Source organism: Lygodium microphyllum, chromosome 6, assembly GCF_053477565.2.
Source record: "Lygodium microphyllum isolate KBCC chromosome 6, Lygodium_microphyllum_v1.1.10, whole genome shotgun sequence".
Lineage (NCBI taxonomy): Eukaryota > Viridiplantae > Streptophyta > Polypodiopsida > Schizaeales > Lygodiaceae > Lygodium > Lygodium microphyllum.
In genome coordinates this window covers 84,268,248-84,292,354 of record NC_141140.1, presented here as the reverse complement: position 1 = coordinate 84,292,354, position 24,107 = coordinate 84,268,248, and the positions used below count along the sequence as shown (strand labels likewise).

The 24,107-nt window shown below is 36.9% G+C and overlaps 1 protein-coding gene and 1 pseudogene across 1 annotated transcript; one reads left to right on the top strand and one right to left on the bottom strand.

The window, feature by feature from the left end:
* The first annotated feature begins 1,688 nt into the window (after nucleotides 1-1,688).
* On the top strand, nucleotides 1,689-21,834 carry LOC148034750 (superoxide dismutase [Fe], chloroplastic-like). The gene is made up of 7 exons (XM_087679718.1): nucleotides 1,689-1,844; nucleotides 1,963-2,151; nucleotides 15,149-15,320; nucleotides 15,417-15,511; nucleotides 21,221-21,247; nucleotides 21,344-21,367; nucleotides 21,447-21,834. The coding sequence occupies exons 1-7, from the start codon at nucleotides 1,809-1,811 to the stop codon at nucleotides 21,564-21,566; spliced, it is 663 nt and encodes a 220-aa protein (XP_087535844.1). The 5' UTR covers nucleotides 1,689-1,808; the 3' UTR covers nucleotides 21,567-21,834.
* On the bottom strand, nucleotides 10,827-11,518 carry LOC148034751 (prohibitin-3, mitochondrial pseudogene; annotated as a pseudogene).
* Nucleotides 21,835-24,107: the final 2,273 nt, after the last annotated feature.

The following is a 24,107-nucleotide window of genomic DNA, read 5'->3' as shown; positions in this document are numbered from 1 at the left end:
TTGTGATTAGTTGATGAATTTAGGAAAAATTACTATGGATTTCTTATAATTATACATAAAGCTTGCCATTGATGGGCAGCCTATTCATCTATATGGAATACAAATCAAATTTTATTTTTGCTATAGTTAGAGTTAGATTTAAGTTAGATTCCTCATCTATATGGAATACTAGCTACATCAAAGGGTTGGATCATGTAACATCAGATGGATGTTGAAGTTTCTTTCTTGTATGGGGAGTTACAAGAAGAAGTGTATGTTGAGCAACCACGTGGTTATGTGGATGACAATTATCTTGATTATGTGTGTAGTCTTTGTAAGGTCTTATGTACCCACGTTATGGCATAACAGAATTGTCGAATACCTTGTTAGCATTGGATTCCACGTAGGATAGTCTGAGTATTCACTTCATATATGTGAGAGTGATGCGAGTATTGTGGTCATTACTATATATGTAGATGACTCAATTATCATCCAACTAATCAATTCCACTCATCATCGTCAAGGGATCTACTTTTTGAAATCCCCTCTAAGCTCCTTTACCCAAGGGGACAAAGCAATAATGTACACAACATTTTGCACCACTTGGCTCTTGGCCTTGGATACCAAGCACTTAGCTCATTTTCTTTAAGTTTACCATTGAACCTTGGGTCTTCTCCAATTGTTTTAGTCCCATGGATCTACTTACCATATAATCACTAGCATATTCTAATTACAATTGCCAGGAGACAATCATAAACTAGTTATAAAAAGCAAGATAAAAGCAATACATTAATTTTCTATTTTCTCACCATCTTACATTAATTTTCTCTCTCTATGGCTCTCACCATCTTACATTTATTTTCTATTTTCTCTCTTTCCCTCTCTCTCTATCTGTGTGCGTGTGTGTGTGTGTGTGTGTGTGATGAGTGGAGGCACCTATTTTGGAGGGGTGGGCAAAGAGACCGAGTCAAGGAGGGAGGGAGGAGATTTGGTTGTGGGGAGGGGGGATGAATCAAATGGGTGGAGGGAGTGGATTAGTCTATTGTGTTCTTTTTAGGATGTTCACAAATTTTGGGGGGAAGGGATATCACATCCCTTTAACCTTTAACACATCAAGATGTCCTCATTTAGGCAAGAAGTGGGGATGCCCTTTTATACAAGCGATTCAATGAAATAAGTGGCTTTATTTCTAGAGTAGTTATCCACCACATGAATGGTAGGGATTTGATGCCTAAGATGCTTTATAGGCTTAGCAAGCTAGTAATCTAAATTTGTGCTCTTCTTATTATTCAAAAGTCTAGTTGGTCTATAGTTCTATGGTCCAATTGCACATCTTCTACCATGTGTGGTAGTTATATTTTCCTCATCCTTGAACATCTGATGACTTTCCAAATCGGTAGCCTTTGCATAGCTAGGGCATTCAAACCTAAAGCAGCTTAGGTTATCATGCAATTCCTTCAATTTGGCCATCTATCTTTAGGTGACCCGGATCATTGCAAATGTAGCATGACCTATTCTCCTAATTCTCTTGACCATTTTTCGTGCTAGAACCTCCACCACAAAAGCCTACCTTGGCTCTTCTTGAAAGGCATGCCAAAGTTGACGAGTTAGGTCATCTCTTGGATTTGTAGGGTAGTACATGAAAACAATAGTAGGAGGAGTAGTACAACACAAAAAGTAGTAGGAGTAGTAGGAGTAGTACACAATGGGAAGTGGTAGTACTACAACATCATGCAGTACACCATACAATACTTGCTGAATTCTCAGTCGTGATACACGAGAGAGAGAGAGAGAGAGAGAGCGAGCGAGCGAGCGAGCAGTGGAGCGCCATGGCTATCGAATTGAGGCCACCTCCATTTGAACTGGTAGGTGGATACTTTGGCGTCTTCTCTCTGCCGTATCTTCTGAGAGAACAAAATGTATGCATAGCATATCATATCATAACCATTATCGAGATGGGTTTCTCTCTCTTATTCTGTGCAGGATGCCCTTGAGCCTCACATGAGCAGGAAGACGTTGGAATTCCACTGGGGTAAGCACCATCGCGCCTACGTCGACAACCTTAACAGGCAAATCCATGGCACGGAGCTAGACGGGAAGCCGCTTGACGAGATTGTGACGATAGGCTACAATCACGGAAATCCCACGCCTTACTTCAATAACGCAGGCCAGGTTAGTTGCACATCAAAGCCTTCGATCATGCCAAATTCTCGACTGTGTCACATACAAAACCCCTCTAATAGTTCCATGGGAGCTCTCTCCTTCTTTCATAGGTCATTAGTGCTTCACACTCGACCCACACAAAGTACAAGTATCAAGACCCCTTTAAAATGTGGGCATGCAGTCCCCCCCCCCACCCCCCTTCCCCTTCCCCTTCTCTCTATTGTGATCAAGGGATGATCAAAATATTATAATCATGAGAGCTCTCATTTCAAAGCCTTAGATTCAAAGCCTTAGATGAGATGCTAATGCTATTATTGGATGGGTTGGCACATGTAACTTTATTCAAAGATGTAGAGATATCTCTTCAAGAAATTAGGGATCTAAGCAAGATGTATAGATACCTCTGCAAGAAATTAGGGATGTAAGCTACTCTTATAGTAGAAATGATGGATCTAAACTACTCCAATAGTCAAACTCACCAAAGTGATCCTTGCCTCATCCTTGCCCACACATCAATCTATCTTCAAAATCAAATGTGCCCTAAGCCACAATGATTGACCTAAACTACTCAATAGTGAAACCTCGCCAAAGTGATTCTTGCTTGGAAGTTTTTCTTCTAGTAGTAATGCGATCCCCATATATCCCCTCTTATGTCAAGTTTAGTGATTACTTGGCAAATTTGTGCTTAAGATGTAGCATGGATGACTATGATTGATGGACACCATTGTCACTCATTCTAGATTGATAGTTTTTTTTGTTGAAACACCTTTCTAAAAAATCCATTTAAGACGGTAGACACCTTCTTTTTCTCAAGGTCATGTAGCACACAGCTTTTAGAATCAAAGAGGTTTGAGACCTTCCTTTGACCATTGCAAAGTTCATAACTTTATAAAACTAAACCTTTTAGACATGACAATTTAAAGAATTCCACATAACAAAGGTTTCCTTTTCCCCTTTGATTATGGAAATGTAATATGACATCAAAGCTTTCGGATTATTGGTACCAGCCTATACTTTAGAGGAAATAAAATAGAGGACTGATTTACTTCACTTAAGTTGGTAAAGTTTGTAGTAGGCAAAGAACCAAAGCAAAACACAACATGCACAAAGATAGTAACACACTAGTGTCCATCATATATGCTAAGATGAGTAAGAGAGCTTTTGCATATTAATGCCAAAGTATGCTCTTTGCATTTAATGCTTTTGCTTCTTTTGCTTTCATGCCTTGACATAGCAAAATAACTACACAATTGCCTCTAATGCATGACTATTCAATACAGAATGTTATGGACTACTTGTAGATTCATGGTAAACTCTAAACTTTGCCACATGCAAAGCCCCTCTAATAGGTCCATGGGAGCTCTTTTTTGTTTCAAAGGTCATTAGTGCTCCACACTAGACCCACACAAAGCATGAGTGTGAGGGCCCCTATGAAGTGTGGATATTGATTTGCATCTCTGAAGCTAAGCTATTAAGACATTGATTTGCATCTTTGAAGCTACATTGATCAATTACACACCCAACAAAGAAACAACTTTAGCTATTGCTATTGAGGAGGATTTTTTAAGAAACTAAACCAATGTTTGATCCAAATTCCATTATATAATATAGTATAATTTAATGAGAAGTTTTAGAAAAATAAAGAATAATTACAATGTAAAAGTCTAAAATAGTAGATTCAATGTATGTGAGACAACCAAGTCTTCAACAACATGAAATTATTTGTTGTTGCACCATTAGTGACATGTGAATCTTAAGAATGATGGGCCATATGGGCCTTAAGGCTCTTTGGCAACATTGAACCTCAATGGGACTCTTGTAGCATCTTTTTGTTTTAATCTTCACCAAGGTTGAAATCCTAAGCTCAACAATATGGCTCTTGTGCAACTCATGTTGTTGCTTATGTGCCAATTGAGATTGCAATCCTTTATCTTCTCTTACACTTTAAGCACAAGAGAGTCCCTAAGCTCATCATAAATCTAAAACATTCAAACCAATACATAAAATTGGTTATCAAAATGAGGAATCTAACTTAAATCTAACTCTAACTATAGCCACAAATGCTTAAGCAAGAAAACATACATTTAATGAAGTAATAGATGTTAGAGGAAAATTCCATCTCATTTGCCTTCTATGAGCGATAGTTCTCATGCCAACTTGCATGCTATTCTCAACCTTGGCTCCTTTGCATTACTAACAACTATCTCTTTGATAAGAGATTCAAGGAGCCAAAATTCAAACATCGGAGCTTTCCACACATGCACACTCAAAGAGTCCCCAACTTGCAAAACATAGTTACCTAATATTTATGCGCACATATAGAGAATCCCCAACTTGCAAAACTATGCAATCCTTAAACTACATTCACCACAAAGATAGGAAGTACATTGATTACAAAGGGAAACTTTACTTTTCACATCTTATTTAATTTGCATATAAATATTTTCTTAAATAGTCACTTTATTTAGCATTGACATTGGAATCAAATAGAGAGAGTTGTCTTGTAGTAAGGCTAAAGCAATAGATTTTGTTTGAAGAAAGATAGTAGCATAAGGATAAATTTCATTGGCCAATCATGGCATACCATTGATTAGTAAAAAATATAAACAACCCTCCATTTCTTTGCATACGCTTGGAGGATAATTGCAAGTAGAGAAGTCAAACTCATCAATTATTCAATTTCACAAAAACATGTTATAATATAAAAATTGATCCCCTTAATACATAATGGGCAACCAAGGGGGGAGACACAAAGAGAGAGAGAGAGAGAGAGAGTGTGTGTGTGTGTGTGTGTGTGTGTGTGTGTGTGTGTGTGTCAATATAGTAGACTAATGTAGAAGGTTATTCATAGCAGTATGGAAACCAAAATGCAACATGTCTTTGAGGCTACAAAAGATCAACTCAATCATGCATAGTATATAGATGACAAACAATGATGTTGGACATAAAACATAGTAGTATAGAAAACCTCAAAGTTCTATACAACACCAAGGTGGCCTACTAAAACAAAAGACAATTGAGAAAATCTCATCCATGCAATAAATAGTAAACAAGCCAATTGACTTAAGAGAAAATTTAGCTATTCTTCACATAATGTTAATCAAAGTAGCAATTGGATAGTGTTTGGTAGGGGTTGATTTGATGGTGATAACATATTGAAACCAAGTGCAAATGATGATACTCAATATAGATGATTAGGCCAATAGCAAGAAATACCCATAGTAGCAACTAGAGTACTAGGATAATTGGATGGTGGAGGGATACATGTAAGTGTATTGAGTTTTGGGATTGTTTAATGAGCTAATGAAACCTGTAATGCACCTTTTTACCTTGACACCCCCTCTCACATTGAGAATAAGAACCAAGAGCTACTACTAAAGAAACCTTTCCCTCTTTTTCCAAAGAGGTCCAACCCCAAAGTAGCAAGGGCATCGGTCAATAAGTGCATGGTGACTATCCTAGAAGCTACCAACACTACAAAGGAAATGGTTATGTGCCCTTAGAATTGTAAAGGGATACCCTAGAGTGGTCAAGGCATTTGAAAAAGAGTGGATATTGGATGCCCAATATTATCCTACAAGGATCTACAAAGGCATGTGTTAACTCTTTAAACTCTTTTATAAGTCTGTAAGTTGTTCCCCTTCGTTATACTTTAGCACTTAATGCAAAGAGTATCCTTTTGGACTTTTACTTTTCTTACAAGGATAATTGGTTTATTTTATCTTATTTTCTAAAACCTATCTTTAAAAAACTAACTTTATAAATATATTTGTCTTGTCATTGGGTCATAATACAAAGATTATATCAATATTAAATAATTTTGCACATAATGGTACAAATAAATCCATGCAATAGTAGCACCCACAACAGTAATACTCATGCACACCCAAATGCACTCCACTTAAAGATAATTGTATTTGCATAGCTCTATCTAATAATCTACTCATCAAAAACACAAAATACATAATTCTATGTCATCTATTCACCATCTACAACAAGTCACTATTATGTGGCAAGTAGACAAATAAAAATCTAGAAAATCTTATTTTCATAGCAATAAACACTAAATGGCTTATCATAACATTGCCTAAATATGAGGTAATCATATGTTAGAGCAACCTATTACTTCTCAATCCACTAGAATTCTTTAAAGAAAGGACTCTATATGTAACCAAATATATATGATATTGAGTACTTGTTCAGATAATGATCTAGTCACAGTCAAGGATAACTTTCAATACTAAGATTTCTATATTTTCCTTGGGAAATGGAGGATATTCTACAATAGGTGTAACAAGTAATGTTCCCCTAAAAGATTTTAGTAAACTAATATGGAACGAATTATAAGTTTCAAATGAAGTGATTGCATTATCATCGATCTTATATATTTTATAGGAAGTGGCCTATAAAATCCCGAGGACTAATTTGGTTTTAGGATGCATTTGAATGGATTTTATTCTCCTCTTTTTAATACGAAGCCAAGCTAATTCATTTTCCTTGAATGACATAGCCTTGTATTTCTTATTGGTCCGAGTTACATATCTTCATTAGAATTTTTTAATCTTATCATTAACCTCTTCTAGAATTTTGATATGGTCATTAGCAAAGTACCATTTGCTAGTACATTCATGGGTATAGTGGTCATAAGAATGGGTAATTTCTTCCCATAGACTATCTCCAAAGGTGCCCTTTTAGCAGAGCTAAATGTGGGGTGCTATTATAGGAAAACTATAAGATAGATACATGTTAATCTAAATTAATTGGTCAATGTACGTCGTATAATCTAAGAAGATCAAGGATAGTGTTGTTTTTTTCCTTATTCTTATAATTGCTTTCAGGGTGAAAAGCGTAGGTGAAATCCATCTTAGAGCCTAAATTACAAATACTGCTATCTAGAAATGGTTGTAAAGCCTACTCTCATAGTTGCAAAGAATGACTCCATAATGGGAAAAATGGTCCTAATAAAAAACTTAATAGCTTGAGGTGTAGTGAATGTCTTTTTTCAAGGAACATAGTAGTCTTATTTATTGCATCTATCTACTATAGCCCAAATTATATCATTACTAGTGGGTGTCATAGGTGAAATTTTCTTTTGGGAGGTGGAGTCGTTATTCATAATATGTAATTCCATCATGTGGACTTGAAATAATGGATTTTTAAAATCTCTTTCTTAGATCTTTTTTTATAGATGAAGGGGTATCATTTAATGGAGATATTCCAAGGATCAATAGAGAAAGATGCATTTTATTCATGATAATGTTACATATAAGGATTTTTCAATTAGACCTTGAATGCATGTGATAATAAGGGTTTATGTATAGTGAACTTTTTGAGAAACCAATTATAAAGTACATTGATATTTATTATTATGGGTCCCCTCGATATGGGTAGTGGCTTTAATAGGCCTTAAAACTTATCATGATCATGCTTGACTTTTCAAAAAAAAAAAACTAAAAAATAAACTTAGCAATGTCATGCTTTATATTAGGCCAATAAAAATATGTAAGCAACTATACTTGACCGAATGCATCTACATTAGATACATGCAAGAGTACGCATTTCATTCATTACTATGCTTCTAAAAGGTACAATGAGACATAATTCCTTTTGACACTAAAAATACATTTACATATATGTATTTGTTAAAAGCACTATTATTTTTGTTTTGAAATCTATTCCATATGATAGAGAAATCATGATCTAATGCATAAGTGGATATGATAGAATAAAAGTTTTTAAGTTCAACAATTGAGATATGATTCAAATAAACATGTTTAATGTTATCAAAGCTAAGCAAATATGATGCAATGAAGCATTCTTAATGGGTCTCAACTCAAGTGCATCGATGACTATGTTAGTATCATATTGAATCATGGGCTTGAAATTTTAAATAAAATATGCCCATTTGATGTGACAATAAAAACTGTGTGACTAATTTACTAAATGTTTATCTTAGTCATCAGTTTGATGAGGACTTCAAAACCCATAAGATAATGTTTCCAAATATCTAATGCATGAACTATGGCTAAATGTTCTTTGGTCATAGTTGATATACTTTTATTCAAATAGTTTTAATTTTCTACTTTCATAAGCTATTAGATGATCAATTTGCATTGGAATAGCACCTATACCTAACCCATTAGCATCAATGACCACTAAAAAGAAAGGTTAGGAAAGGCTATACAATTTTTGGATTAGTGCATGATTTGAGAGATATTGTAGTGTATCGAAGGATTTTTGCTAGCTAGGTTTCCATTTAAAGATAGTTTTCTTATGCAAAAACATGGTAACATGTAAGCTATGAGGGAAAAGCTTCTCATAAAATTTCTATAGAAACCAACTAGACAAAGGAAGGATTAGATCTTGTGGGCTTTGTTAGGGATAGGTAGTCTTTGTCACTTTGAATTTTTTTGGGGGGAAGGGTGTTGAGCTTTACTTAAATCCTTGATTGAAGGCCATCCTCATATTTTCATTGAAGTATATACATGAAACCCTCATCAAGTATCCATAATTACAAAAGTCTTTGGTAAAATCTTTCAATATAAATAGCCAAATTTTCTCCTTCTTGCCATCAAAGTTTTGTTGTCCAAACTAGGATTGTTCTATTCTATTTAAAATAGAGAAGCTCAAAACCGAAAAAATCAACTTTTTGAGTGCTTAGATCTATATTTTTTGTCACCCTCTTCATTTTTACCTATAGAACACCTCAATTCAACATTGTATATAAAAGTTATGTGGCCAAAATAGGAAAGTGCTCTCAAGCTACCATAGTTGTCCATGACTTCTACAACATGCTCTGTATCCACTCAAAATTGATAGAATGGCTACTTCTCTAGCTCAATAGCATTCAATAAGGCTCAGTTAAGCCTTGGGAAGCTTCTCAACCAACCTCGAACAAGTATCAAAGGTAGGGAAGCCAATGCATACCTCAAATGGATTGGGACTACCATGAAAGTTATAAGTCAAACTCTCTTCTTGGGCTAAGTGCAATGTTGATGAAGGTCCTTGAATGCCCGCTTTGATACCAATTGAAAGGTGGAGCAAAAGTAGAAGCATAAGAAAAAGCAAGAGCTATGGAGGTTCAAGAAAGAGAGAGAAAGATGATATATGGGAACTCTAATAATCACAATGTGTGATCTACCTTCCCTTATTCTATTGCCACTAAAAAAATAAATAATAAAGTGATAGTGATGGGTAACCCACCACCTTTGGTGCATAGGTGTGCGAGTATAGTGCACAAAGTAAATGTGGGTGGCTAGGCCTAGGTGCTTTTAACCCCTGACATATTCATCCAAGGATGAAATTCCTTCCATTTGTGCATACCCTCTCTTTTACATTGTTAAAGAGTGGTCATCAATTGATCTTGGATCCACCATACTTGTGCCATCTCATGTAGTAGTCTCATCATATGGCAAAGTATTATTGCAACATGCAACACATTCGTCACCCATTACTTCATCATTACCCTTTATACATTTACTCCTATGTTTCATGGCTTTGGTTTGTGGAGATATATTTATTTTTTATCCTACTACCATTAAATCCCATTAAAAGAAAAGAACAAAAAATCATTAAGCCCTTATCTTTAAATGGGGATATTTGAAAGAAGATATCCATTTCTTCCATAATTTTGGTAGGTTCATTGGCATTTGACATGGCCCCTTGAGGCTTAGATTGATGCCCTATCTACTTTGGGAGGGTGGCACCTTTTAGGTACTGAAAAGAGAGTAGAGATTGAGACTCTCATCCCATCTTGGGTGCAGTCTTTTTAGGCCTAAGAGGGGGTATTTAGTCACTAAAATTAGGGTTTCATTAAGTTCATTATTAAGTTTTTTTTTAAATTACCCCCAAAACTATAAAATATTGACTTATTTAAAAATAAATGGCTTATTTTTTAGAGGAAGACAAATGCACCCCCAATCCTCCATTAAAAAAGAGCCTACTAGCTGCAATTCTTCATCCCTTTGTCATTTATTGGGTGGTGGCCACCTACCCTTGTCCCTATTGCTATCTATGTTGAGAATAGCAAATGATGCTTGCCCACAAGTGACTTTCTATGAGAGATATGACAAAGATGTATTCTCTAGAAGCTCTAGGAAGAGATGTCCAAAATCCCATAAGCATAGAGAAGAAAAGTGGCACTATCTATAAAGCTATATAAGCATGGACTTGACACTCATTTCAATGGAATACTACTCTCATTTTGTGTCACTCAAGATTGTGTTTATGAGTCCAAGTTAATCTATCTTGGAACCTAATTCACTTGAGTTATAATTCTTTATATCAATCATGTTTTATGTTTATAAGCTCCATCCACCATAGCTAGCATAGCTCTAGATTCATGTTTATCAACATGGTATCAAATCAAGAAGTCTTCATCACCAACAGGTTGGAGGCGCAGGGTGAAATAGATAGGAAGAGTGGGAGTCTTTCACTGGATGAGGATATTGAAGATAGGACTCCAGCAATACACCTAGAAGGGCTGAGAGCAAGAGGAGGGCAGTTGAGACCTTGAGGAGTGTGGCCAGATTTTGAGGAGACGTGGATTATCAATTTGAGGAGGCCGCCTCTGAAAACACATGGAGGGCAAGGTTCACCATGGTGAGCTACGACTTGCTTCATTAGAGTAGAATCCTTCTTTAGCCATGTTGTATTATGAATGGATAGTAGGAGTTGAACAGACCTTAAGGCCCTCTGTCATATCCTCCATCACCCTCCTCACAAGTGCCTGATCGCGGCTCCATCAAGCTCCCTGAAGCTGCCATGCCTTCCATGAAGAAAATGAAATCCCTCTTTGCCTCCTGCTGTGCAACTTGCTTCTGTTCCATAGCCTTTGAGGACTCAACACCATAAGAAAGGTGTGTGATTGCAACATCATCCAGAAGAATGTCAAACTCATTGGCTCTCCGGAGAAGGCCCTCTCTCACAAGTGCAGACACATATGGCCATTCTCTAAGAAGCTAATCAGCATTGAACTGTGCGACAACAGATTTCAACACCTCATTTCCAATTGAACGAAGCACCTTCTCATTGTACTCTACACCAAGGTGCTTAAATATATCCAAAATTTTGTCAATATCAAGCCTATACAGAACACGGAGGGTAAGGTTCACCATTTGCAAGTTCTCGGTTCCAATGACTGAGGAGACCAAGTGAGCATGTGTTCTGATATCAAATATGAACAGCCTCTGCAACCATGGAATGAGAATGTGAGTGCCTTCCCCCACATCTTCTCAATCACACCTCGAAATCTATCAAATATCACCACTTGCTCTCCTCCATCAATAGTGTAGAGTGATGCATTCAGCAAAGTGTCACCTAAACCAAGTGCAATGGCCACTTGAGCAACATTCTAGAGAATCTTTGGAGCACTCATGGCAGCTTGAAGAAGATGAGTTGCTTGACACTTGCAGAGAAGAGAGGTCTAAGTTTGTTAAGGCTGAGCAGGAGATGCCTTGCTACAGGTTGTTGTTGGAAGGCAGTCTATACTAAGGGCTTGGGAGACTATAACAGGGGGTGACACTGAGTGGGAGGATGGACAAGCTAATGGAGGGAGGAGAAAGAAGGAAAAGTGTCAAAGAAGGAAATCTTCATCACCAATAGGCTAGAGGTGCGGGGTGAAATAGATGAGGAAGAGTGGGAGTTTTTCACTAGATGAGGATATTGAAGATAGAACTCCAACAATACAATTGGAAGGCCTGAGAGTAGGAGGGCAGTTGAGACCTTGAGGAGTGCAGCCAGATTTGGAGGAGGCATGGCTTATTAGTCTAAGGAGGCCGCCTCTGAAAGCACATGGAGGGCCTGGCTCCCTTTTGAAATAGTGGCAGTATAGAACCAAGGTGGTGGAGTCCCAGCCTTAGGATGGGCCCATGCTATGAAGGAGCAACTGTAGCAAGCTTGCTTGTCAAACCAAGCCCATGTACCCATCAGTGTATCCATTTGTAAAAGCATGAAGCAGAAAGAATGTGTCAAGAAGACTAGAGTAAAAAGCACATACCACACATCAACAAAAGGGATAAGGAGCACAACAAAATCCAAGGAGCATGTAGATAAAGAAGTCCAAGAAAACAAAGAAGATCAAAGGTTGCCAAAGGAGCAACAAAACAAAAAGAATGAAAAAAACATTTTTTGCTGCTACAAACTAACAAAATGTTTTGCAAAAATTTCCCATAGAGGATCTCGAATTCCTTGAGTGGATCTACTTCCCATAGTGGATGTAAAACCCTACCAAGATGTAAAGTTTCAAACCTTAACTTGACTAGGCTGCCAAATAGCTAGTCTCATGGTCCATGTTTTCATGCAGGGGGGCAAAAAGCTAGAAAGGGTAGAGACCAATCATTTTAGGGGGGGTGTTGAGAATAGAAAATGATGCTTGCCCATAAGTGGCTTTGTATGAGAGGTATGACAAAGATGTATGCTCTAGAAGCTCTAGGAAGATATGTCCAAAATCCCATAAGCACAGAGAAGAAAAGTGGTAGTATCCATAAAGCTATATAAGCATGTACTTGACACTCATTTCAATGGAATAGTACTATAATTCTGTGTCACTCAAGATTGTGTTTATGAGTCCAAGTTATAAATCTATCTTGGAACCGAATTCACTTGAGTTATAATTCTTTAGCTCAATTATGCTTTATGTTTATAACCTCCGTCCACCATAGCTAGCATAGCTCCAGATTTGTGTTTCTCAACAATCTATACCTCTTTCGATGGGATGCGTTGGTTTGGGGACACCTCACAATGCTGGACCTTACTAATTTTAGACTTCCTACTGCTAGGTGACACGATTGCTAATGTCCCTTGCTTGTTGGTACACTTTTCAAAGTAAAAGCCATAAAGGTTTAAGCCTCAATCACCTCCAAATGTTGGAAGGCTAATAATGAAGGTGTAGCCTTTGCTTCTAATTCCTTCAAAGATTTCTACTTCTTGGTGTCCTTCTTAGGGAAATCCTTCTTTCAATAGCTTGTCTTGTCACAGATGTGGCAAGTAGACTTCTTTGCTTTGTCTTTCTTGGTCTTCACATATGTCTTCTTCTTCTTGTCCTTCCCCTTCTTTTGGGAAGATTGACATGTCACTACCTTTATCTTTGGAGCATTCTAACCTTTGAGTTTTCTTATGATCGAAGACCATTGGAACTAACTCCTTCCACTTAAGGGTCTTTGACCACCTTGAAGCAATCAAGACAAAGTAGAATGCACTAAATTGGGGCATCTCCTAGGAGGGGATCCCATTCTTGCATTTTGGATCTGTATCTACCATTGCAAAAGCTTATTGGCATGCTCTCGCATCAAAGATAACTTATTTGGGGTCAATGTTAGCATCTATACCTCTAATGACACCCACTTCACCATGGTTATCCAATTGTACACCTAATCCAATTCCAACCATACACTTTGAGCAATGGTCAAATGTTCTATAAGGGCTATCATTGCAATGTACATGAGAGAAGGATGAATGATTAGATGCAGGCATTTAACTTGTCCCAATGTTCCTAAACCTTTGCTAACTCAACTTTCTCATATCTAAAAATCTTGAATAAATGACAGGGTGAAGGATGGTCTATGGCCTTGGTCACGAGCTCTATCAAATCATAGAACTCCAAGGTGGTAAGCATCATCACCCACCAAATGTGGTAGTTCTCTCCATCGAGTTTCTAATCTTGTGGAACCCACTAACATGGGGGCCTTAATAGTCCATTATTAGATTGGAACTCCATGTCAATTTTGGAAGACATTGTCACCTAAATAATCAACATAAAAACAAGGGCATCCCTCTCTAACTTAAAAAACACAGCTTCCTAGGGCTTCTTCACTTGTCCTAAATCTTCTTTGTTTTTCAACCATTAAAGGTGATGAAAAAATCAAAATTTGCACCAAAAGTTGGAAAAACAATCTTCTCTCCTTCACAAACTATAAAAACTTACAAAAGTTGGAAAATCAGTCTTCTCTCCTTTACAAATTGTAAAAACTTACAAAACATCAACAATTACACTCCTTTCTTGTGCTTCTCTGCTTGTTTCGACCTTTTGTTGATATGCAAAGTCCTCTAGGTTGGCCTTAAACACTGAAAATGTAGCCTTGGTGTCATGCTAAAATCTCCTCTTTAGGTCTACCCACGATCAATGAGCCCTTCAATGCTGCTATGATACCATGATTAGGGTGCACCAAATGTGGTATGACTAAATTGAAAGAAAGAAAGAAACATGTAGAGAAGAGAAAGAGATAGAATAACAAAAAAATCTAGAGTGAATGAATGCTTAATAAAGGAAATAGTTTTGTACAATAGGTTGTGCAATGTATTTGCTAGAGATCTCTCACCCAGTGCACAATAAATCTAAGTGTGCGTGACCTTGGGCTAGGCTACCTATAAATAGACTCAAAAATAATAATAATAAGTATGAAGTTGGCCAGTACAAAATTGGTTGACTATAGTAAATATGGCCAATTGCACATAAATAATAATAAAAACGATGCAACTACAAGTTGTTTGCCACATGGCATTTGGCCGATCTACCTGCCTTGCTCGACCTACCCAAACTATTGTGTAAATAAAGTGTTGCATGCTATTCAACCTGATCACAAAATGCACGAATCTTCCCTAAAATGCCTATACACTGTTTGTGCCGATCTAGGATGACCAAATCTTTGATAGATCAATCTTCTTGTCATAGCAAAGTGTGAAGTTCAAAGAGTGAGGATGACTCTATGTGTCAAAATGATTCAAATCCTATAAATAAATTGAATAACCTAGCAATCCCCTAGCAACAAGTAACATGTGGTCCATATTTGGGTAGCTTTGTTATATAGAGACACCTTCATAGGTTAAAATTTCATTTATGCAATGTTTTCTTTAATGTTTTCCTCATGTGCAATGTTCTCCCCACAAATTATCAATGGTCTATGAAATTGAACATCTCAAGCATAAACTTTTAAGAGAATTCCTACCATTCTTAATAACAATTGTTTCTTTTCTTGATGAGGTACAACCTTGTTGTAATGCCTTGCAGGTGTGGAATCATAACTTTTTTTGGCAATCTATTTCACCTAATGGTGGTAAAAAGCCAAATGGAGAGCTCCTTCACCTCATAGAAAGGGACTTCGGATCTTTTGAAAATTTTTTGGAGGAGTTTAAGCAAGCTGCTGCAACACAGTTTGGCTCCGGTTGGGCTTGGCTCTCAGGTGGGTGTCAAATCTGATCAATATATCTAGTTCCATGTTTGTTTAACATATATCATATCTTTGGGAATGCTTAAAATTAATGTGTTCTCTTTGCAGCTAAGGTTGTGGATCCTATGAAGGAGAAGAAGTTAGCTAAACTCGTCATTGAGAAGTCCCCTGATGCTGTGAACCCCCTTGTTTGGGGCAACATTGTAAGTTTGTGGCCTTTTTATTTTTTGAAGTTGTTCTTATCACTCATTATTTTGCTATAAGATAGTGGTTTTCCAATTTTCTCAAATAGTTCTTATAGCTCCTATTTTTTAATGCATGATTTTGACACTTACATTGAATTGTGATGGAGGATGGTAATCTAATCCTCCTTTACATTCTTTCCTTTTTTCATTGAGAGGTTTCATTTTGGATATGTATGTGGTTTAGAATGGCACGAGATCTTGAGGGATTACACACACACACACACACACACACACACACACACACACACACACACACACACACACACACACACACACACACACACACACACACACACACACACACACACACACACACACACACACACACACACACACATACATATATATATATATATCACGTGTGTTCAAGGCCTATTTATAAATATTCTTATTTGTGTTTTTTAAAAATAAAACACAATAATATTTTATTCAATCTATAAGCAACCCTTTTATATGACATCCTTCTACAAGTAAAAAATGTATAAAAATTGTGTTTTTAAGACCCCTTATTTTTAACTCACAGGATACATACATATATTCATGAGTGACCCCCTCGATGATGGGGTTATTCTAATGGAAAATGTGACTGTAGTATAGTTATGAGTTGGTCATTGTGTCTTAGGTCCCTCATTTACATTATTTCATTTTTTAAATTAATTTTTCACCATTAGGTTGTATGTGCTTTGGATCAATAAACTTTGTGCTTTAGAATGACATAGGTTACACTATTAGGTGTAGCATTAGTCTTATTAAATTTTATCAATTTTTGTATGATTTTTGTATTTTTGATGGTTTGAAGAATGGTAAGTTAGATTTAACCAAAATCCATAGTTGAAGGGTGTGCCTGAGATGTATATGTTAGGAAACAATAATAATTTATTTTAATGTGTCTATTTTAAAGTGTTTGATTAGGCATCATCCCAATCCCTACATCCTTGAGGGTTTAGCACACGCGTGCGTGCGCGCGCGCACACACACACACACAGAGTTTGATTATCTATTTTTTTGCTTTTCTTAAAAACTATAGTTTATATTGCGTTTTCTAAAAGGTCATAATGGTCTTCCATCCTATCCCTTGCTTTTGCTTATGCCCCATCATGACCCATACCCATCACCATTTCCATCCCTTGTCACTTGTGATTATGATTTTGGGTGAGAGGTAGAGCGCCAAGTTTGCAAATGTTTCTCAAATGTGAGTATCATGTTCTAAGAGGATTTGATACCATATGTGAAACAAAATGGGGTATAAGCAAGTGCAAAAGAATGAATAAATTGGAATAACAAATGAAGCTGATGATGTATACGATAAAGGGAAAATGTTAGCACAGTGCTTTGATACCCTTTGAGGATTTATTCAATAGGTGAAATGAGTGGGCTATAATTAAGCACACAAAGAATGAGCTCACTAGTTTGTGATGTGACTACATTGGTTATGGAAGGATAAAAGGTGTGTCAAGTGGAAGGAAAAGGATCATAGGTGTTGCAAGTGTCCTCAATAGAGGTGATCACACAAGTCCGATGGATGGTCTATTCATGGCATTGATAATGGTTGGGTCTTGAATTTTGGTAGTGATTAGGGAAGTGCAACAATGAATTCAAGATCCACAGGTTCAAGATTTGTGGTTATGACATCATTGTTATTTAGGTTAGAATCAAGAGTTGCACAATTCGAGAACAACAGTTGGAGCTTCAATCCAAGAAACATCTTCACAAAGGCACCAATAAGAGGTCAAATGATGATATCATGAGATTGAAGGCATTAGCATGGCTCTTGTTTGGCAAAGATTGCACTTGGGATGGATTTCTTGGGTGGTAATTAGCTTTCTTAGAAGGATTATGATTTTTACAAGGACATAGATGTGGAATTTTCATCTCTTCCAAGTAGATAAGTGATCTTGAAAGGACATGCTTAAACCTAGTGGCAAGCAAAGATGATTGTGATTGTCACCATGCAAACTCAGTATGTCATATGGATGGACTTCTCTAGTTTACATTTGCTTGGGTGAATGCAAGCACAAGAGTTGCATATTGGCCATAATTGGGTGCTATGGCTAATAATTTAGTTTTGTGGATACTATATATGGTGGCATTGGTGGCAGAGGTACTCGAGCGCAAGGATACTTGTGGAGAGAAGGAAACAATGAGAAGTTCCAGTACTAGGTTCCATGAGCTCAAGAGTTCCATGGATAGAACACACACTTTTGGTCATTGAGAGTCAAAACATTGTCAGAAATATTCCGAAGTCTTAGATGCATAGTTGATTAAAATTTTGATTATTTAAAATGGCCCTAGATGGTCATTTCAATGGTCAAAAAGTGGGATTGAATGATTTGGCCAACTTTGTAATTATTTGAAAAGTTTGGCATACTTTGTAATTCATTTCCAGAGTTTGGGAAATTCAAAGCAATTCTTAGTCCTTAGATGAGGAATCAATATCATCATATCAACTATTGTCTTCTCCTCAACAAGATCTAATTTAAAGTTATCAAGATCTTCTCCTAGTGAGTCATCCTCCATGAGACTGTGATTGTGGGACAATGCACTGTGGGTATTGAATGGCTCGGGAATCATGGCTAGGGAGTTTGTGCGCATGTGAGATTAAGTGAAGATTGATTGAGAATGATCGTGGTTGTTGTGAATTGAGAAGGTATGAGAAAATGATAGGGTTCGTAAGTAGAAAACACAAAGATGTATGACAACAACTAAAAATGACAAAAACTTAGAAACTTAGAAACTTAGAGAATGAATGAAATGCAATGGGTAGCCCAAGGAGCAAAGGTTGTTAGATGGCTCCAATCTCTTGTGGGAATAGACTAAGGGAAAAAACTCAGGGGTAGCAATTCACTAATGTTGATGTTGTGGGCAGGAATGGAGGGAGTGAAACATAGTCCTCTGCATTGCAAAATGTTGGTGAAGTCTTTAGGACAACAAAATGAAGGTTTGCAGGCTTAAACATAGCCCAATCTCAATTAGATGTTGATGCCCTTAGCAGCCATCTTAGCAACTCATAATGCAACTTGCATAGTAGAAAATGCAAGCACTAGGTCCTATGTCTAATGATGAGGTTGTTGGGATAGCATGCAATAGGTTGATAGGGCTCGTGGTGCCTCTTCCAAGTAGGCTAGCAGTAGCCTCTAGCAGTTAGGGTGACACATCAAGGCAGCTGAAACTAGTCTTCTCTTTGGAGAGGGTGGTAATGACTTGATTAATTAACAATTAGAGCAAGCATAAAATTCACATAAACTGAAAATGTACACATTACCACTTTAGTCTTGGATAATGGACAGCTTGTTGGCCCAAGAACTAGCACCCCTTGTGATACTTCTTTAACTTTTATTGCAAATGTATGGAGTACAATCAAGATCCTTTGATCTCCTCTGCTAATCCAAGTACCTCTTGTTGTCAAAACTGACCAGCACACCTTCAAACCAATTTTTTCCTTATTTTCTTGAAGATTGGCTTGCACCTTGCTCCTTGAAAGACAAATTCAGCCCCAAATCTGATATAGGTTGGTTGGTCTCTTGAATCTCCTTGAAATTCCTCAATTTTAGATGTCAAAATTCAAGTATTAGGCCCTTAATTCTGAGCAAGCATCCCGAGATGGCTATCAAACCCTAATGTCTATTGTAAATTAGGGTTTATAGCATAGATTTTCCAATGTCTCCACCTCTGATGATTCAAATGATTGGATTTTGCTGACATAACTTGAGAGATGGCTAAACTATGAGAGACAATACTGAAGAGAGAGACATTCTATAGGTTCATTGTGAGAAAGGCTAAAAAAGTGTTATTGCCTTGCTCAACAAGCCATGGAAGTTGTCATCTATAACTTAAGACCACTAGAAAGGCTGCTCCCTCCTCCTATATGTTGTCACCTGCATCAGAAGAATCTTGGGCTGCTATCACCTGGACTTGGAGGGATCCAAACTACTGTCACTTGTTGTAGGAATAGTCCTTAAAATGACTGCAAATCACAGCAGCAACATCTTCTTTCTCTCCAACAGCCTCCTTTCTCGCAAATGGCTGAAATAGACTTCCACTAGCTCCCAAAAACATATTTTCCACCTGCATAGGCAAGTTTTACCAAATGACAACTTTCTAATCTCATTATTTAGCATTATCTAACTTATTAAACTAATTTTTAAAATATTACTTAGAATCAATTTAATAATTATTCTAGTGCTATAATAGTCAAATTGTCTCCCAAGGATCCCTAAGCAACTATTAGCCCTTAGATTGGCATTAATTAATTAATTAATGTCTAGTCTTTAATGTCACCACTAATATTAGTGGCCAATAGATTGGTCTAGGTACAAATCTGACACCGAGTACCACCTAGTACATATCAGGCATTACTTAATATAACTTTTTCCTTTGGCACACCTAGTAATATTTTGAGGTCTTAGGTCCCACATTGTGAAATAATTAACTTGCATCCCACATGTGTGAATTACATGAGTACATTTGCTTAACTTTTAATCAAATGCTAAGCAAAGCAATAAATTTTTATGTTCTCGTGACAACAGTGGTTGGTAGCAAAGGTGACTATTGCAAATGGTAGCCACCATCACAAAGGCAACAATCACCTAAAGAAGGAGAGATGATGAGGGGAGGTCATGGAGAACTAGCATTGAAAGTGAGGGAATGATCGAGGAGAGAGACAAAGGAATGCCAACAACACATCCTTTTATAGGAGATTCTTGGGCATGTCCTGCCACCAAATAAAATATGTTTTTGTAAATATTTCTTTTTTGGGGCTATTTTGTGGACTTAAACTAGGCCAAAATGCAGGGTCATATACATGACATTTAATTCTTTAATATTATTAGTTCAATACTCCCTTAGCTAGTCCAAGTGAATAATTTATTGGTGGCAAGGTTCCTCCTGATGGACAATCATGTGGCAAGGGTGTCTATGCCAAAGATTTGAATTTTGATGAGGTGAGCCACCAAGGCAAGGGGTAAAGGAACCTTTCACACCATCAAATTGATGGCTAGAAGAGGAGGAGCCTTTATTGACTTTTGGTGTTGAGCGCGTGAGGGATAATGAATGCAGCATCTGCGCCACAGTTGGAAACTTGAAAGGATAACAATAGCCATGGTGACAATTGAACACTCCTGAAACTCAACCTTAGGAAGACAAATCACTAGCTCTCTCTCTCAATGCTGGCAAGAATATCAAGGCGTGCCTAATGTGTATGGAACCATGGGTTTTGTGCAACAGATTTGGGATGGCCACTCCAGCCTTAGTGCTATGTGCCCTTGTTTTTTCTATAGTCCAAATTCCTTAAATTTTCCACAATGATTCACTATCATGCCATCATACCAATACTAGACTGTGAAGGGTTAGCCTAAGTTTTCAACAACCAACTTGAAGGGCTATACCAAAACCTCAATTTCTGTGTGACGAGATTGGAAGGGTGCACTGCTCTTGTTATAGTAATTAGGTATAGCCTTACAAAGTTTTTGCTACCTATATTTTGAAGGATAAATAAATCCTTCTTTGAAAGAATACTAGAACCTTCATTGAAGGGGCATGGGGCCTAATGGACAATGCTATGAATTATTGTGATGGAAGCCCATGATTAGTCTAAGGAGAATAATTGCAAGTAACAACTGCTCCAACTTCTTTGGTCTTTGACAAACTTGTGTGCAACTGTTTGTGCAGCCGCTGGTGACAATCGATGTCTGGGAGGTAAATATAACAGGAAATTTCTGCCGCTATAAATAGTTAGCAAATTCTTTGATTAGTCTCTCTAAAAACTAACTAGAATTGTTCCACAATGTGCAGCACGCCTACTATCTTGATTTCCAGGTTGGTAGATGGATTGGATGCCTGTTAGCCATAGAATGCCAGTGTACACTATTCTTATCTTGTGTATGGTCCTCGGCAGAATCGTCGCCCGGATTACATAGCCACCTTCGTCAATGAGTTGATTTCCTGGGAGGCAGTAGCTTCGAGGCTTGAACGAGCAAAAGCTTCTGTAACTTTCTATGATCCTTCGCTGATGTGATCTATATCTTGCTAGAGAGACATCAATATGTTGCTACATCATTCTCTAAGCTTTTTCTTTAGGTACATCTTAATAATACCATTAATAAGGTGCTCACAGTGAGTGAGAATTTGTACAACAATCTTATCAGTGGTTTAGGAGAACAATTTCATAACCTCATGCACTTCCTTCTTTAAAAACTTTTACACGCTCATTTCTCCTTGAACTTTCACAACAAAGACTTGTGTCTCAACCTTACAAAGCTGAAGTTATATGGAGCTATTATAGATGATGGAGTTGTGATGAACATTATTAGTTTATGCCCAAATTTGATGGTGGCTTATGCTTGTAGTTTTCATGGCCTAGAGAGGCCAACTATACATACATGCACACTAAAGAAACTAGACCTCCTAACTTTTATTGAGATAGTAGATAATTTTGTAAGTTTTGCTAGTATTTTTTTGAGATTGGAATGATAATGATTTGGCATAGGCCTTTAGTGCTTTTGGATTAAAACTTACGTCATTACAAATTTGTTTTAAAAGATTGTCCTCAGGGGATTCACTATATGTATATAATTTATATCATGTACATTCGAGGCCTATTTATACATTTATTTTTTGTGAATTTTCTTTGAATAAAACACTACCCTTTTTTATTCAATCTTCAAATAACCCTTTTATATGACATCCTTTTGTATGCAACAAATATATGAAAATAATGTTTAAAAATCTTTTATTTTGAACACACGTGCCCCCTGTTGATGAGAGATTGTCACAACATGATCTTTATTTTGGATTGTTTCAGGCATTACTGTAAGGGGACCAAATCAAGCAATTTTTGTTATCTTTACACATATTTGCTTGCATTGGTTCCATTGAGCAACATTTGGAATGTTCCATATTGAAAATCATTTTGTAGTGACCTTTAAACATAGATACATAATGACATGGGTTTTAACTTGAAAGCTCTAAAGATTTGTGCTAATTCATTTGTGAGAATTAATGCATTTAGGTTTGTTAAGAAGGCTAACAATGGTGGATTATTGCTTTTCAGATTGTGCTTAGCCTTAGTGGGAGAGATGACTAAGATTTGGTTATGCTAACCATGGATGAGTGTCAACAAAATCGGGTGTTTCATATGGATGGAATTCTCTAGTTGATAGTTGCTTGGAGTTGCAAGCATAAGAGTTGCTTACTCTCTGTGATTGGGCATTATGGTTAAAGAGTTTGGACATGGTGGATACTTATGATGACATTGGTAGGTACTCGAGAACGATGACACTTCTAGAGAGAGAAGGCAATAGTATGAGTAGTTCAAGTATTGGGTTCCCTAGGCTTGAGACTTGTGGTAATGGCAATCCCTCAAGGGGAAATAATATGTTGAACCTATGACATGGTAACATTTTCATTGACAAAAAGAAATATTTTTGGCAATTGAAAGTTAGAACCATATGAGAAATGTTCTGAGACCATAGATACCTAGTTGGTCAAATATTTGGATATTAAAAATTACCATAGGTGATCTTAAGAGCCATGCTACACAATTAGTCACTACTCACATTTGAAAGTAAAGGTGACTATAATTTTAGTAAGTAGGAGAGAAAAAGGATATGTCATGCAATGGAAAGTCCATCTATTTGACATTTGAAATGTCTGGTAGGTCTACACATGGATGTACTCCTAACGATCAAAAAGTGTGATTTGATTATGTCATTGACTTTGTAATTATTTTAAAAGTTTGATATACTTTAATGTGTATCAATATTTTTAGATATTTAATCAACTCTTAGTCCTTAGATGAGGGATTGGTATCACTACATCGAGTCTTTATCGTCTCTTGAGCAATATTAAACATACTAATCTAGAGTGATCAAGACCTTCTAGTGAGGAGTGTGGGATGGTGTGTGTGAGTGAGTGGCATGAGGATCATGGACTAGAGTGTTTGTGTCCCATGAGGTCAAGTGAAGATTGATCGAAGATGATAGTGATTGTCTTGGAATGAGCAAGTTTGATGAAATGATAGGGTTTGCAAAGAGTAGACACCATGTACAACAACAACTAGCAATGAAAAAAAATCAAAACTAAGAGAAACAATGAAATATAATGGGGAGCTCAAGGAGCAAAGGTGGTCCAACAATCACTTTCTTTCTTGGGACTAGATTGAGGTACAAATCCTAAGTGCAATAATCCACCAATTTCAATTATGTGAGAAGCAATTAAGCGAGTAAAATGCCATCATTTGTCCAAGTAACAGGATGTTTGTGAAGACTCCAAGGTAGTGGAAGACATGTTTGTAGGTTGAAGCACAACCCAATCTTGATCAAATGATGATGACCTTAGCAATCCTCTTAGCAACTGTAAAAGCAACCTGTGGAGCACATAAATCCAAGCAGTAGGTTCTTCGTCTAATGATGATGTGGTAGAATGCAAATTATCATGCTCACTCTGATGATTTGCAATAAATCATTAGTACATCATGAGTTCATTAGACCAAAATTTGTAGCACCGCCTATGATGATGGAGACCCTTTTTTAGGCCATTAGCTTCATACATAAAGTAT